Genomic DNA, 14,046 nt, shown 5'->3' with positions numbered 1-14,046 from the left:
AATTCCAGCACCCTGATTGGTTGGACAATTTTCAAAAGCCAATCGGAAAGCCTGTCCTTCTTTTCTCCGCCCCCTTTTTAGCATATAATACTAGTGATACTTTTTACTTCATTAGTAAAGACTACTCGCGTACTAATAACCAGAATTTAGTGTATATACTCCACATTTGAGCTTTTATAGAGCTTAATTATAGTCCATATCAAAGATATTACATTTGAGTTCAAATAGCTAGCCATAGTCCGCTGTTGATTTATGGATTTAACCAGCATAGCACGAGTACAGCCATTGCGCATGCGCCGCTCCGTGCCTACGCGCCGTGGCTCACACTGAAGACATCTCTGTCCAGGTTGCCCTGTGCTACGTGTACTGCGTTTCTATTGCTTGCTGATCTTGTGAATTGAAGGTAATTAGTATTTTTCCACATTTTGTTTGTTCGTCTTTATGTGACGTGTTCGCTGCAATCACATTTCAGCAGCATACGTGGTCTGTCTGTGTGATGTGTTTAGCTAACTGGGTGCAGCTAACTTTCTCCCGGCTTGTTTACTAGGCGAGCTGTTTATGCATACTCTGTGTGATATTTTATTGGGCTGCTGCTGTAGTCATCTGACAGCAGCATTAGGGCTAGCCAGCATGCTAATTGAACGAATAAGTGTCGATGGTAAACATCATCCGTGCCTCCAAACACTAGTCCAGGTGGCTAACTAGGCTAACTGCTTTAACGAGGCTCACCTAATACGTTTCGACAGCTGAGAGCATTTGCAGCTGTCACTAAGGTTCACGTTGGCAAAACTGCACCGTAACGTTTGCTCATCAATAATCCCGATCAGCCTGGTTTAAGACAAAAGCCCTTCAGGGAGAGCTAACATCAGCTGCAATGAATGAGCTGCTAAAGTAGTAGTTGTAGGTCATCTGCTACTTCAACTTCATTCATTCAATCCATCTACCAGCAGGTATTTAAAACCTTCTAAGCACAATGAACCATGTCAGAACTCCACCATCATCAAAATATTCATATTATTATTAAGGGTTTTCACCCACATCAAGTTCTGGTAAGTAACCCGGATGCGCGGCCATATTGGAGGCACTTGGAGGTAAACAATGCGATGGATAAATGTCAGAAACCACAGAAAAGCGCCACAAAATGTGTTATAGTATGCAAAGGCATACAAGGAAGGACTTGGAGAAGTTAGTTTTTTTTTTTTAAGGTGCAAATCCATACAAGTTGGCTACCTTGTCTTGGATCATTGACGATCCGGAGAGTCTTCCGTCTATTGCATACCCCGATATGGTCAGCTACCTGGTTTTAACCCTAACCCAATCTGGGTCAGACCTTTTACCTGGAATACAATGAGAAATCCATCACATGATTTTTAGCTCTACATTATAACAACTGTGTTGCTACTATAACAGGCTATTAAATGTGATTACATTAAGTCAATAATGGCACATGCAGTAGCTTGATATTAATTATATCATCATCACTCTAGAAAATGAGTTCAGAGCCGCTGCTATCAACAATTCTCTAACCTGACAAGAAATGGGCCGAACAAATTCAGATGTTGTCCAGATGTTTGCCTCGTAGATCCTGGTTTAGCTTCTCTAACCACAAGCGCCTCCTTTCCTCTGATAACTTTTGACATTGTTCTCCCTGATTTGTTATAACTTTTGGCAGTCTATAAAACTCCAAATAATTTTCACGGTCTGACTGATTGGTACAGCTAAAAACACGTCAATATTTTACCATTTCCTTTCATTCGACGTTCGGGATCTGCTTTCTACCTCCAATATGGCCACTTCTGGTTTGATGACGTGCCGTAAAAACCCCCTATTGTTATACTGCTACTAAAAAGAAAACATGCGAATATGAAGAGTACATACATACATAGTGCTAACCTATCATGACAAAGGCAGACTAAGGCTGTGCAATTCATTGAAATTTGATTACGATTTCAATTATTACTCTCAACAATTACAAAAACATATTCTTCTTACATATGTTTTATTTGCTTGATAAAACAAACTTCCACAATTTAGGATATCTACAAAGAATAAAGCTTGGCACACACGACGAAAAACTATTATCAATCCTAACAAGCTCTTCCGCCCTGCAACAACTACAACAACTTTTTGGTTGAGAAATAATCCTTTGAATAATCGTGATTTCAGTTATGACTAAAACAATGATTTTTATTTTTCTGTAATCAAGCAGCCCTATTGTAAACATTGAATAATTACATTTCTATTTTAAATAATGGTTTCCGTGGAGACTATTACTACCATTTTTTTTAAAGATTGTCACAAAACATCCTGATGTATCATGAGTCAATTTATCTATTTATTGTACCTAATGTAATTCAGATTTTTCTGGCTGTTATTGTAAATTCTGATTAGATTTATGTATTTCATGAGGGTAGCAGTTACGTTTTTCGTCTACTTCATTTCCTGAAATTAAACATTTTGTTAAGTCCAAAAACTTTCACTGAGATAGTAAAAATGGCTCTGTATAATGTTATTATAAAGGTACTGTAATAAAGGAAAAAGCAAGTCAGGCTTTCGTGAGATGCTTAAAACAGCAGAATTTTCTTCATGGACTTGTAGTTAAACAATTTTCTGAAAATCTAAAACTGAATTCTGTAATCAAATCTCAAACTAGGTCTCGGACTCCAGTTTGTGAGGGCACCATTGTAGGGAGTAGCTCATTAATAGGCTTTTTGCGGAGCTGCATAATGTGACGCACCTTCACATTATTGATTCTCTACACTGGTCTTTTTTATCTTTTGCCCATTTGCTTCACTTCCTGTTTTTTGTTCCTGGTTTGTTTGGCACTCTTTATACTTGCGTGTCCAACTTCATGTGACCTGTTTAGTAAATTATCACCAGATGTAATGGTTAGTCCTGTTCAGCGTGTAGTTTATGATCGTTGGGTACACTTCTGCTCATGACTTCAGCTCTTTTGAATGTTATAAAATGATGTGCATTGTGTTGATGAGGAGCACTGCCAGTAGTTTCCACATTGACTGTAAGATCTTCTAAATTTAATTTATTTGTTTTTGATTACCGTATGCAGCAGCGGTAAGGATGTAAATGCGTGGAATGGTCCATTTCTGCTTCAAAGGTCAAAATAATTTGCTTTGCAGCTGCTTTTTCTGCATTTCATTCAGACTACGGATATGGTGGAGTTTATATTTTTACAACTTAAGTATGACTTAATATACATGTCCTACATCTACTTGGATCTTTTAGTTCTTGCAGAACTGTGTACAAAAAGAGGCAACAGAATAGTTGTTGACAGTAATTTGATGTCAGTCATTTTTCCTTGAGTTATCTTTTTGTAAAACCTTTGATTTGTAAGCATTATTTAGAAACTTTGAATCTGACAGATTAATAATATCCTGTGGGGTTCCTCAGGGCTTTGGTCTTGGACCCTTTCTGTTTAGCCTTTATATGCTTATATGGCACCTTTGATTAATGTGGTCCTGCTGATTCAATGTCTCAATATGCTACTGTTTATTATTTTATTCCATAATGAGTTTTCTATTTCCTTGTCTTTTAGTAACCGTCATGGGCAGTTAGAGGCTCCTTATCTGCTGTGTCAAGGGCTGAAGGTTCAATTCCTGGGTAATTGTCTTTTTTCACTACTTGCCAAGTCCTGCAAAGATCTACCACTATGGCAGAGGATGACTTCAGCAAATTTGTGGACTGGAGCCAGATGGGGGACCTGGTCCAAAGCAGTGGCCCCACCAAGTTGTCCACTAAAGATCTGAAAGAGTTCAAACAAATGGCTCGACAGGGCTACTGGGCCAAGGATCACAAACTTCGAGCGCAAGTTTATCAGCAGATCATCAAAGGCATTCCCTGTCGTACCGTTACACCCGACGCAGAAGTGTATCGAGACATCATGGGCGACACGGGTGCAAAAAAGGCTTCCTCTCTGCTTCCACTGCCAGAGTTTGTGGATGGGAATCCTGTTCCACAGTACTGCCTGAAGGCAGAAGCAGTGGCTGGTGTGTATCAGATTATCAACTGCTTGGCTGGACAGTTTCCAGATATCTCTTACTGCCCAGCCCTGCCTGCGCTCACCTCACTACTCCTTCACTTCAGCGTAGATGAAGCTCAGTGCTTTGAGCACGTCAGCCGCATGCTAGCCTGCAACGAGCCTGGCAAAAGGTTGGTGGACCAGACCTTTCTGGCCTATGAATCCAACTGTATGACCTTTGGAGACCTAGCCAACAAGTACTGTGCACCTGCTCACAAACTGATCGTAGCCACAGCCAAGGATGTACTGGAGGTCTATTCAGACTGGCATCAATGGGTGCTCGGATGCTTGCCCTTTAGCCACATGGTCCGGGTCCTGGATGTCTATCTAGTTGAGGGCTATAAAATCCTCTTCCGTATCGCTTTAGCATTGCTCAAGTTCTACCGCAAGCATAAAGCAGGGCATTCAGCGGGCCAGGGCGGGACACAGCCACAGGATTCGGACAAAGTCAGAGCAGACATCAAGACCTTTGTCAAAGGCATCGCCTCAACTGTCACTCCTGACAAGTTGCTCGAGAAGGCCTTTTCCATCCGTCTGCTGAGCCGTAAGGAGATCACCCTGCTACAGCTCACTAATGAGAAGTCGCTGCAGCAGAAAGGAATCACCGTCAAGCAGAAGCGGTAAAGTTACCAATGTGCTGACATTTCCAGGATTTGTATTTTATGGAAAACCAACTAAATATCAAGCATCCCTTTTATTTGGATATTGGCTTCGCCATTATTTATTTTTTTGTCTGAATTTCTCGTTTATTTTTGCTCTCACTGTTTGTACTTCTCCTTTTATTTTGGTTTGTTCCACAATTTGTCACACTCCACGCTTTCTCATCTGAACCATTCTCCTCTGCTTTCCAACCTGTGTCTAACAGATGTAGGTGGGTTCACCTCTATGTTGCACCTCATATTTTTGTTTAGCACAAAGTTCTAACTTCATCTGGACATTAGTTGTTTTGTAGTTGCCTTAAATTATACATATTTGTTTCATTGTTGTTATCTCCTTTACTTAAATCTGATTTTTCTCCCACCTTTCCTTCTCTTGTCGTACTTAAAATCCTCGGGCCTCTCCAGGCAAAACGTGCAGCTGGCACTTAACCCCGACACATTTTCTTCAGAGATCGTGAGCGCTAAGGAGATGCGCGACATCTGGTCGTGGATTCCTGAGCGTTTTGCCCTGTGCCAACCGCAGCTGCTTTTCACCACCTCGCACCACGGTTGCCTCCTGAATAGGTACACAAGCTTTTTTTTAACCTATTTACCTATCCCAGTTAGCAATTAGCATAGCGCAAAAGCAATGGTACTCTGTGGGCATATGCTAGAAATTTGACACGCCTAATATGTACAGTATTTGGACTGAAAGGAACTATAAAGACATGTACATATTGCACGTTTTACCTTCATTATCTTTACTTAAACTATGCAACTCCTTATGGAATAAATAGAAACGTTAGGCACTGATGAGAATAAATTGACGTTGATGTGAAGTATTTTATTAGCCTCTTTGCCTGTACTTGTTAAATCTATTGCTGAATTTAAAATAATGTGTTTATCAGTTATCTATAATGGGTATCCTGGTAGTCTCTTTTTGTTTTTTTCTTTTTCAGACTAAATCATTGTGTTGTATCAGCAACAAAATTCCCTCCTTGCCATTTGAAGACGCCATCTACAACGATATATGTACTGTATATATATATATGTGTGTTTTTTTTTTTTTATGTATTTTCTTTAGGCGACGCAAACTGTAGCAACTCCATTTTTACAACAAAACTTCATCTTTCCTCTGTATTTTAATAGTCATGAAGGTTTGGGTTTCACAAACACTTTATTTTATGAGCAATGAGCATACACTCAAAGCTTAGACAGAATCTATCATTCATTCACACATGTCATAGAGTGGTCATATAACACTATACCTGGGGCTACCTGAGGTCCTATGGCCTTTTTTTTTTATTGCCACCATCTAAGTGTCTTTTTCATAACCTATTCATTTCATTTGCTTATTTTCCCTAGCCGATATAGCAGTTTTGCATGCATGGTAGTTGTTAAATTATGATTCACTTTTTATGTTTCCTAAAGGTTCTACTTGCACTGCGAAGGATACGAACCCACTCTGCTCCTCATTCGGACCACGGATGGCGACGTAAGCATCATGTTTCCATGTCTCTACCCACAATTCATCCTGTTGCAATAGAAATCTTAACCGTCATGCATCGCATCAGTCAGCATTCCTTTGCTCTTTAATTTTCGAAGTAAAAGTAGTTTTTAATTTTTATAATAGTCAGAATTGGTGCATACACAGTTGCTGAAAAAATCGATTAGGATGCTTCACATGAATGTGATTTTTATTTTTATTTTTTCAAAGCATTCAACTAAAGAAAGTACATGCATGTGAGCACAATAAATAATCTGTTTTACATGATGGTTTTTACAGGTATGTGGGGCTTTCTTGTCGACAGACTGGGAAGAACGCAAGAGAGGAGGGAACACACTAAGTTTTTTTGGAACAGGAGAATGTTTTGTTTTCAGGGTGAGTTTTCATTCTGTAAACTTTATATTTTTGTGGGGCTTTTTCCCCACCGAAGCAAACTAATTAGTATTCAGGATGCTGATGTTTTTCTATGCAGTATTATCTTATGGCCAGCAGAGGTCACACTATACTTTGCTAGTTCTAAACTGGCCAGAAACGACCTCACCACATGCTTTTCTTAGAAAGACTGGGACACAGGGAACCAGAAAAGGAACAATAATGGGTTTCTGCATGAATTATTTATCCAGCTATGTGTGGTGATGCATAGTTGTAGACTGCTTGAGCCGAGCCACCAGAAAACAGTCATTTTCAATGCTTACACTAAGGAGCGTAAACACAAGAATCAGAAACCTCAGTAACTTGATCCAGGTGTTAAATGTTGCTGTAAGAACAGTCTCGCAGGTAGTAGTTACATCTCCAGTTTTACAATGAAACAAAGTTGTAGTTGAGTAGATTGTATACAGGATATTGGACTCTGTCTATAAAACATGTTTAGGCTTGTAACAAAGCGGCATATGAAGTTTTAACAAAACTGAATAAAAATCAACTCTTTAGAAAAGTCTTCCTCAGATTATTTGCACACATTTTAGTAATAAATCAAGAAATGGAAGTGTATATAAGATTCAGTTATGTACGTTGAACAATGTGATGGAGTCCAAGAACGGGTGAAACAAATATGTTTATTTAGTTTTTGTGTTTTTGACCTTCATTTTAGCCCCATTAGGTTTTGAATACGAGTCATTTTCCTGGTTCAGAACCTGAGTGACAATTAATTCAGACGTTAGGTTCGTAAAAATGTGAATAAATACCACCCGAACGATTTATTTATTTTTTACTTTTCCTACATTCTCTATCGGCCTGGTGTTTTCAGTATTATGTGGTCATTTTTTTTTTTTTTTTGTTTCCTCTCATTAGATGAAGCCTGAAATGGAGCGCTATGAATGGGTGGTGATCAGACACCCCGAGTTGGCATCCGCTATCAAAGCCCCGGATCCTGCAGCTGTTGCATCGTCTGAGGGTCAAAATGCAAACGACTGTTTACAGCCAGAGAAAGCATCTGGAGAACTGTCACCGTTTCTGGCTGCACGCCACTTTAACCTCAACTCCAAAAATACTTCCATGTTCATGGCGGGAAACTTTGACTCCATTATAGTGGGTAAGTTAGTGCAGGTAGAATTCCCACAAAGTGAAACAGTGAGCATATAGTCTACTTGATATAATTGAAATTGAAAATTGCCAAATACTTTGTTCTTATAGGAGTTCTTATTTTTTTCTTCCACAACTCCTCCTATGCTATTAATGTAGCACTAATGAGACATATGTCATCTCATAGGGGCAATGTCAAGGATGTGCTGTTGACCTTTTTGGAACCAAAATATCAAGGTCAAGATCGGGTCAAGTGTCAAAAACTAAAATTTCCATATTTCTACGAATATTTATCGTACAAGTTTGATGCTTACATTTATGAAAAGCTCATCTCAAGTGGAGTATTTTATTTAATTGGACCGACGCTGTACGACCTACCAGTAAAAAGATTGGTAGGGGTCAAAGTTCATGACGCCACCAAAAAAACAACAAAAACTTTTTTTCCCTATAACTTGGCCACAAATTGAGAAACCGTGCTCAGACTGGTACGATTGAACAACATTTCCTGTCAATGTGTGACCTTGACCTTCACTCAAGGTCATATTTAAAGTCATGGTCAGTCTTCTGTTTTTTTCTGCATTATATAACTTGTCAACAAATTAAAATACAGGTTGTCATTTTTGCCAATTTTTAATTGCCTAATACGTATTTGCCTTGTGAATACAGGTCTTGCCTAGTTTAGTTTTATCCCTTTTTTATACTCTGATTAAAGGATGTCTTTGTTTTTGTTTTGGCTTTATCAGGTGGAGGTGAAGGCAATGCGCTCTTCATCGATTCTGAGCTGAACCATGGACGCACAGAGAGGTGTACCACCTTCGATAACCCGCCTCTGTGTGCAGAAAACTTCCAGGTTTCTTTGTTGGAAGTGTGGGGCTTTGAGGACACCATGGCCCCATAAAGCTGCAGTGAAAAGTCTTACATTATACAAATACATGTAGATATGAATAAGCCCATTCATTAATAATGCAGTATTACACCTAAAGAATAAATGAAGTCTTAAAATCATGAATAGAAATGAAAACAGAACTGCATCCGTCCTGCAGTCATTCATTAGCTTTTTCATCTGTAAATGTTATCGTAACTTTGCAGTTGGAATGAAATGTGATATTTTTATATTTTGTTTTTGTTGCACTAATTGTGTGACACGTATTCCTGGAATTCCTCTCATCCTGCTAGTTTAAATGTAGAACTAACTGCAGTGAAAGTCTATAATGTATGTGAGTGTTGTCTGATCTATCATGAGGATTGATGTGAAACTTTACCAACCTGTGACACTTTTTCTTGCACTTTTATGAATTTTCTTGGCACTGGTGGAAGATTGTGGTAATGTAAATGTGGAGTATATGCTGTGTGTGTGTGTTTTTTGAGTGATGCCATTTTGCACAGTAAAATAATTATTTTTGAATTTGACTTTTTTTGTATTGGGTGTAATATTAATATTTGTTTCCTGGTGGGTTATGAGACTGCAGTTAATTCCTTTCCTGCTTATTCTGTTTACTTTTGTCATATCGAGTAGGAAAAAAAATGCTCTAAGTCTAGTTCTGATATGTGTCGACAGTGTTGTGAGAATCTGATGTGGCGTACATGTAAAATACAACATTGTGCTTTCAATAGACCCGTCTATTTTGTTTGATTTAATTTTGCTGTCTGTCTTTTATTTATAAATCAAGGAATCTCTCTGTGTTCCTCAAATATCTCTGCGAATCAGACTCAGATTGACCTGAGACTTTCAACATGGCTGCTGCTTGGTTCAACGGTGTGCAACGTCTACTTTGTTTGGACTGCAATGCAATTATTTCATAAAATTGTCTTTAAATGCAGCTTTGCGGAACAGCTCAATATTGACAGGTAGTCATGGTAACTCAGGATGTGTAAATCAGAATTAAATTTGCATTAGGAATTGAGTGTTTACAAGGTCAGTTTAAAGAGGATTTAACTTTTATTCTGAATTAAAGAGGAATTAAATCTCTCATGTAAACCATCCATGTACGTAAAAGCTACTTAACCACCCACTTTTCTATTGCAAGACATACTTCCTACAGGCACTGCACTAGTATTAAAAAAATAAAATAATAATGGAAATTGACTTTCACTGAGTCTAATCAAGAACAAAGAAGTAAAGGAGTGATGCACGCAAAAGCAGAAGTGGCAATTTCAACAAAATAAAATACCCAGAACACTTAAAACAAACCAATGTTGTGGGAGTAAAATCTCCAAATAAAAAGGCAGTGTGTCATTCATGTAAAATACAACTTCAGCAAACCTGTCTATGTTGTTAGGTTTTAGTCTGACACTTTGATCATCATTTAGTTTCTTTCACATCAGCTGCTGCTCTGACCTTTGGGACCCTCAGATATTTGTCCAGAGAGTCACAAACAGGCGTTAGATGCCAGTGTTTTTTTTTCAACCTCCATCTACTGATGTTCTTGCTCAGTGAAAATGTTTCAAATCAGATTGTTATAGATGTATAAATTAGACGTATAAGACGTAGAATTACTGAGAAACTGTAAGTTGAGTTTGAGTGTTGGAAATCTCAGGTGTCATTTAAACTTGCGTAACAACTTTTATGTTTCCTGCTTTGGGCTGGTGACGTAACCAGGGTGTATCTCACCTTGTGACAATCACAAGTTAAAGTACCTACTCAGTTGTGTCTGATTTAGGCGGTAAACCTTGCACGTTTTAGGTAAAAATCATAATTTCATCATTACTGTACCCTAGTTTGTTAATAGATAACAATGCAGTATCCCAATTGTAAAGTAATAAGTCAGTATTTCTAGGTTTTCAACTTGATACATTACAAAAAAAATGCAATATATTTTAGGAGATTATTTGCAAGTAATTGGAGGGTTTTAGAAGAAATAATTGTATATAATCTTCAAAAATGACTGCGATCATGCAACGATGAGTACAGAAAACTTGCCAGCATTTGCATAGTTTGGGGAGATTAATACAAAGTATATTTAGAGGGACTGCAATAGTATGTCTATTTACATCATGAATTATATGTTTCTCTGCATTTTTTATTTCAACATAATCCTGCCACAGGATGAATTTGAAGCTTTGGGGTGGCCATATTTGGACCACGGGCCTTGAGTTTGACTCACCTAACAAAATCTGGTGAGCACACAATTCCTTAGACAAGACTTTGTGTCTTATTGTGGAAGTTGACAGTGAACAGCATGACTGGAAAATCTGACACTAATGAGTCAGACGTAGAAATAGACCTTGTTCTGTCTCTTTGTTTAACTGTGGGGTTCTATTTGTATTAATCCAATTATGTCTTTTAATTAGATTAGAAAACCATATGTGTGGTATTTTCAATTCATCATACTGTATAGAATAGATTATATGTCAAACAGTTATATAGCTTTTTATTATTTCCATATTATAATTGCATACACTGCAACATGTAGGTGCATCATTGGCAATAAATAAAGATGTACTTCAGCCTAATGTATCTGTAAAAGCAGAGTGGTGCAGTTGTTCTCTCTTTACACTAAGTTGGATTGACTGTCATTCTTCTTCATTCAGGATTCACACTCCACTAATTGCATGTGCACTCCTGTTTTTAGCTTCTGCGTTGGGTGTCTGGCACATCGTCTGAAAACCATGCTTTCCTGCCTCGAGGAGTAAAATGCACAAGTGTTTAACGCAACACTGGGACGTGTCATCCCCTGACCCTCTCTGTCATCTGGGTTAACACAGAGCAGTGGACAGGAGTATGAAGAGGCACATAAGGTGCTATTTGTTAAGATACTAGAATGCGTATAGAAACCAACGAGATAGAAAGTCCACAGGTTCTGCTTTTGGTCAATCGTGTGCAGTACATTTTCAGTTTTGAGATGACAGGGAGTGGGATATTAAGTAACACCACAGAGAAAAGTCGTATTCATCTTTTTCATATTGATTTATGTGCCAGTTTCTTGAGTATTTCATTTAAGCAAAAAGCTTTGGTAAATGCTTGATTGTTGATCTTGAACTGTGGCCCAAAAATATCAATATTTTTTTTACTGTTTTATTTCTTATTTTTTTAATAGTTTGACTTGTTTTTTGTATTTTTCAATATTATTATGAATGCTGGTCTAATGTATTTTAGGGTATATTTGTCCTCTACCCTAATTAAGATGAGACAGGATTTAGTAAAATTAATGGATGGTTGGATATGGATGACGCACTGACGACTATCTTCACAGTCATACTTGTGGGAATTTCTCAGTTTCCTCATTTCTCTCTATACCAGATATGGGCAACTTCTATCACAGCAGGACCACAAAAACATGATTGTCTGATTCTAGGGCCACATTATCAACATTGAAGTCAGCCTTTAAAAAAATTACCAATCTGAGCATTAATACATGGAAAAAACAAAGTTTTGTCATCGTAGTCTTTTTGTGTGACATCCTTGATGTTTTTTTTTTGTTTTTTGACATTTAATGTGTTTTTTGAGTCATTTTGTGTGTTTTTGATGTTATTGTTGTGTAACTGTCATTTTGTGCAATTTTGTCTGCATTTTGTGTGTCTTTGAAGTCCTTTTGTGTATGTTGTTGTTTTTGTAGTCATTTCGGTGTGTTTAAGGGCTTGTTTAGTGTGTCTTTGTTGTCATGTTGTGTGTTTTATGAGTAATTCTTTGTACTTTTGTTGACATTGTGTGCATTTTGCTGTAGTTTTCTGTCTTTCTGGAGTTTTGTGTGCCATGTTGGGCTTCAAATAACTGGAAGTATTTCAACTACATGAGTTACAATTTTATTTTGGGGACACACAAGATTTGGGCTGCCAGATGCCTATTTCTGCTCATTTGAAAGCTGAGCAACCAGCACTTTTAACACACACACACGACAAGGACAAGAGGTTCCCCTCTGACAAAGAAGGAAATGACAACAATTCTATAAGCTATCATATTAAAAATCATAACATTATGCTCAATGATCTGCTTGCGAGTCTATCACGCATGGATCATATCTGCAGAAGACAAGCTGGCAAGGTGGGAGATAGTCATTCATCGATGGTGACCTTCTTGCATTTCACTGCTAACACACACCATGTCTTTAAACAGATCTAGTTTAGTGTGTGATGAATGTCCCTGTGAGTGGGTTAGTGTTTGAAAAGGACGAAGGGCTGTGATGCATGTGGAGAAATTGCATCACAAGTGATGGGATTTTACAGTTAGCACTGGGGGAGGGGCCTCTTACTGCTGACTTGACTATGGTCAGTGCAGGAGAAGCAGGATGGAGAGATGGATGAAGGAAAAGGAGGAGTAGGAGGCACGTGACAGCATATGCTTCCTCTGAGTCACATACATTCTGCATCTCTGTCAAAGGGTCCCATGATGACACCCCCCCCCCCTCTCTCTCTCTCTTTCTTGGGATTGGCACAGGATAGAGTGAGGGGAGGCGATATTCGTCCATCACTCCTCCAAGTCATAGCACACACTCTAGTGCCACATTGCTGTGTTCCACAGATGACACAGTAAGTTTTAGTGCTAAGTTCTGGAATGTGGTTCAGTGCTGTTACATTACTCTTTTTTAAATGGAGGGATGGGGGTTTGCAGGGCTGCATCACAAACAGTGGCATTTGCTGTCATTCCTTCATAGAGCTGGGCAATATGGACCATAACTCATATCTCAATATTTTTTTCTCAAAATGGCGATATGCGATAAAATAAAGCGATAAACAATATAAATCTCGATAATTTTATATCAAATGAAGTTTGACCAGAAAGACAATTCTGGGTTAAATTCGATCATCCAAATGCCATACAGGCACATTTATTAACAAACAGCTGCCCAACATGTGCCAATTTTGGATTTTTCTCCTCTAAGGGACAGCACGTGTGAGTGAGTTCTGTAGTGTGGCTTGTTTAGATGAAGGTCTGGGTTAGGATGCACACAGTGATCCATCTAACTGAGCTTTTCATGCTGTTCTGATAAATAGTGAAATCAGCGACTCCTAAAACGATTATTCTAATCCAAAATAAGATATAAAATATGTATCTCTCTGTCCAGCTTCTGTTTAATTTCACACTTGTCGTTAAAGTGAAGCCCAAAATTCAAACTTTCCAAGATCTCAACCTTCTTTTTGGTATTCATTTCAGATGACAATGACCTCTGCAAAGATCACTGTCCCCCGGTTACTTCTCCATCATTTAAACAGGAAGGAGCTTTAAATTATCTATGATGTATTCCTCAATGTTTACATACGATTGTACACAAAAAAGACTTAAATGATTATAATCATTGTATATTTTCAATAAAATCCCCACATACTAGCTTGTTTCCCATATTTTTTATCCTCCTTTACTGATGATGGAAGACCAAAGGTACCAAAGGAAACCCTGCAGCGGACCG

The 14,046-nt window shown here is 38.2% G+C and overlaps 1 protein-coding gene across 2 annotated transcripts; it reads left to right on the top strand.

Moving 5' to 3' along the window:
- The first annotated feature begins 273 nt into the window (after positions 1 to 273).
- tbc1d24 (TBC1 domain family, member 24) lies at positions 274 to 9,315 on the top strand. 2 transcript variants are annotated; one of them, XM_028477236.1, is made up of 8 exons: positions 274 to 403; positions 3,554 to 4,656; positions 4,902 to 4,907; positions 5,101 to 5,259; positions 6,106 to 6,169; positions 6,461 to 6,556; positions 7,472 to 7,712; positions 8,446 to 9,315. In XM_028477236.1, the coding sequence occupies exons 2-8, from the start codon at positions 3,668 to 3,670 to the stop codon at positions 8,598 to 8,600; spliced, it is 1,710 nt and encodes a 569-aa protein (XP_028333037.1). In that variant the 5' UTR covers positions 274 to 403; positions 3,554 to 3,667; the 3' UTR covers positions 8,601 to 9,315. The 2 variants fall into 2 exon arrangements, with proteins under 2 accessions (XP_028333037.1, XP_028333038.1); XM_028477237.1 differs by lacking the exon at positions 4,902 to 4,907.
- Positions 9,316 to 14,046: the final 4,731 nt, after the last annotated feature.

Source organism: Gouania willdenowi, chromosome 19, assembly GCF_900634775.1.
Source record: "Gouania willdenowi chromosome 19, fGouWil2.1, whole genome shotgun sequence".
Lineage (NCBI taxonomy): Eukaryota > Metazoa > Chordata > Actinopteri > Blenniiformes > Gobiesocidae > Gouania > Gouania willdenowi.
This window is presented reverse-complemented; position numbering and strand designations above follow the sequence as displayed.

What these genes read in the sequence shown, in the direction of transcription:
- tbc1d24 (XM_028477236.1), top strand. Translation starts at nt 3,668, where the DNA reads ATGGCAGAGGATGACTTCAGCAAATTTGTGGACTGGAGCCAGATGGGG. An exon ending in CACGGTTGCCTCCTGAATAG is followed by an intron (nt 5,260 to 6,105) that starts GTACACAAGCTT and finishes TGTTTCCTAAAG; the next exon opens with GTTCTACTTGCACTGCGAAG. An exon ending in TTCGGACCACGGATGGCGAC is followed by an intron (nt 6,170 to 6,460) that starts GTAAGCATCATG and finishes TGGTTTTTACAG; the next exon opens with GTATGTGGGGCTTTCTTGTC.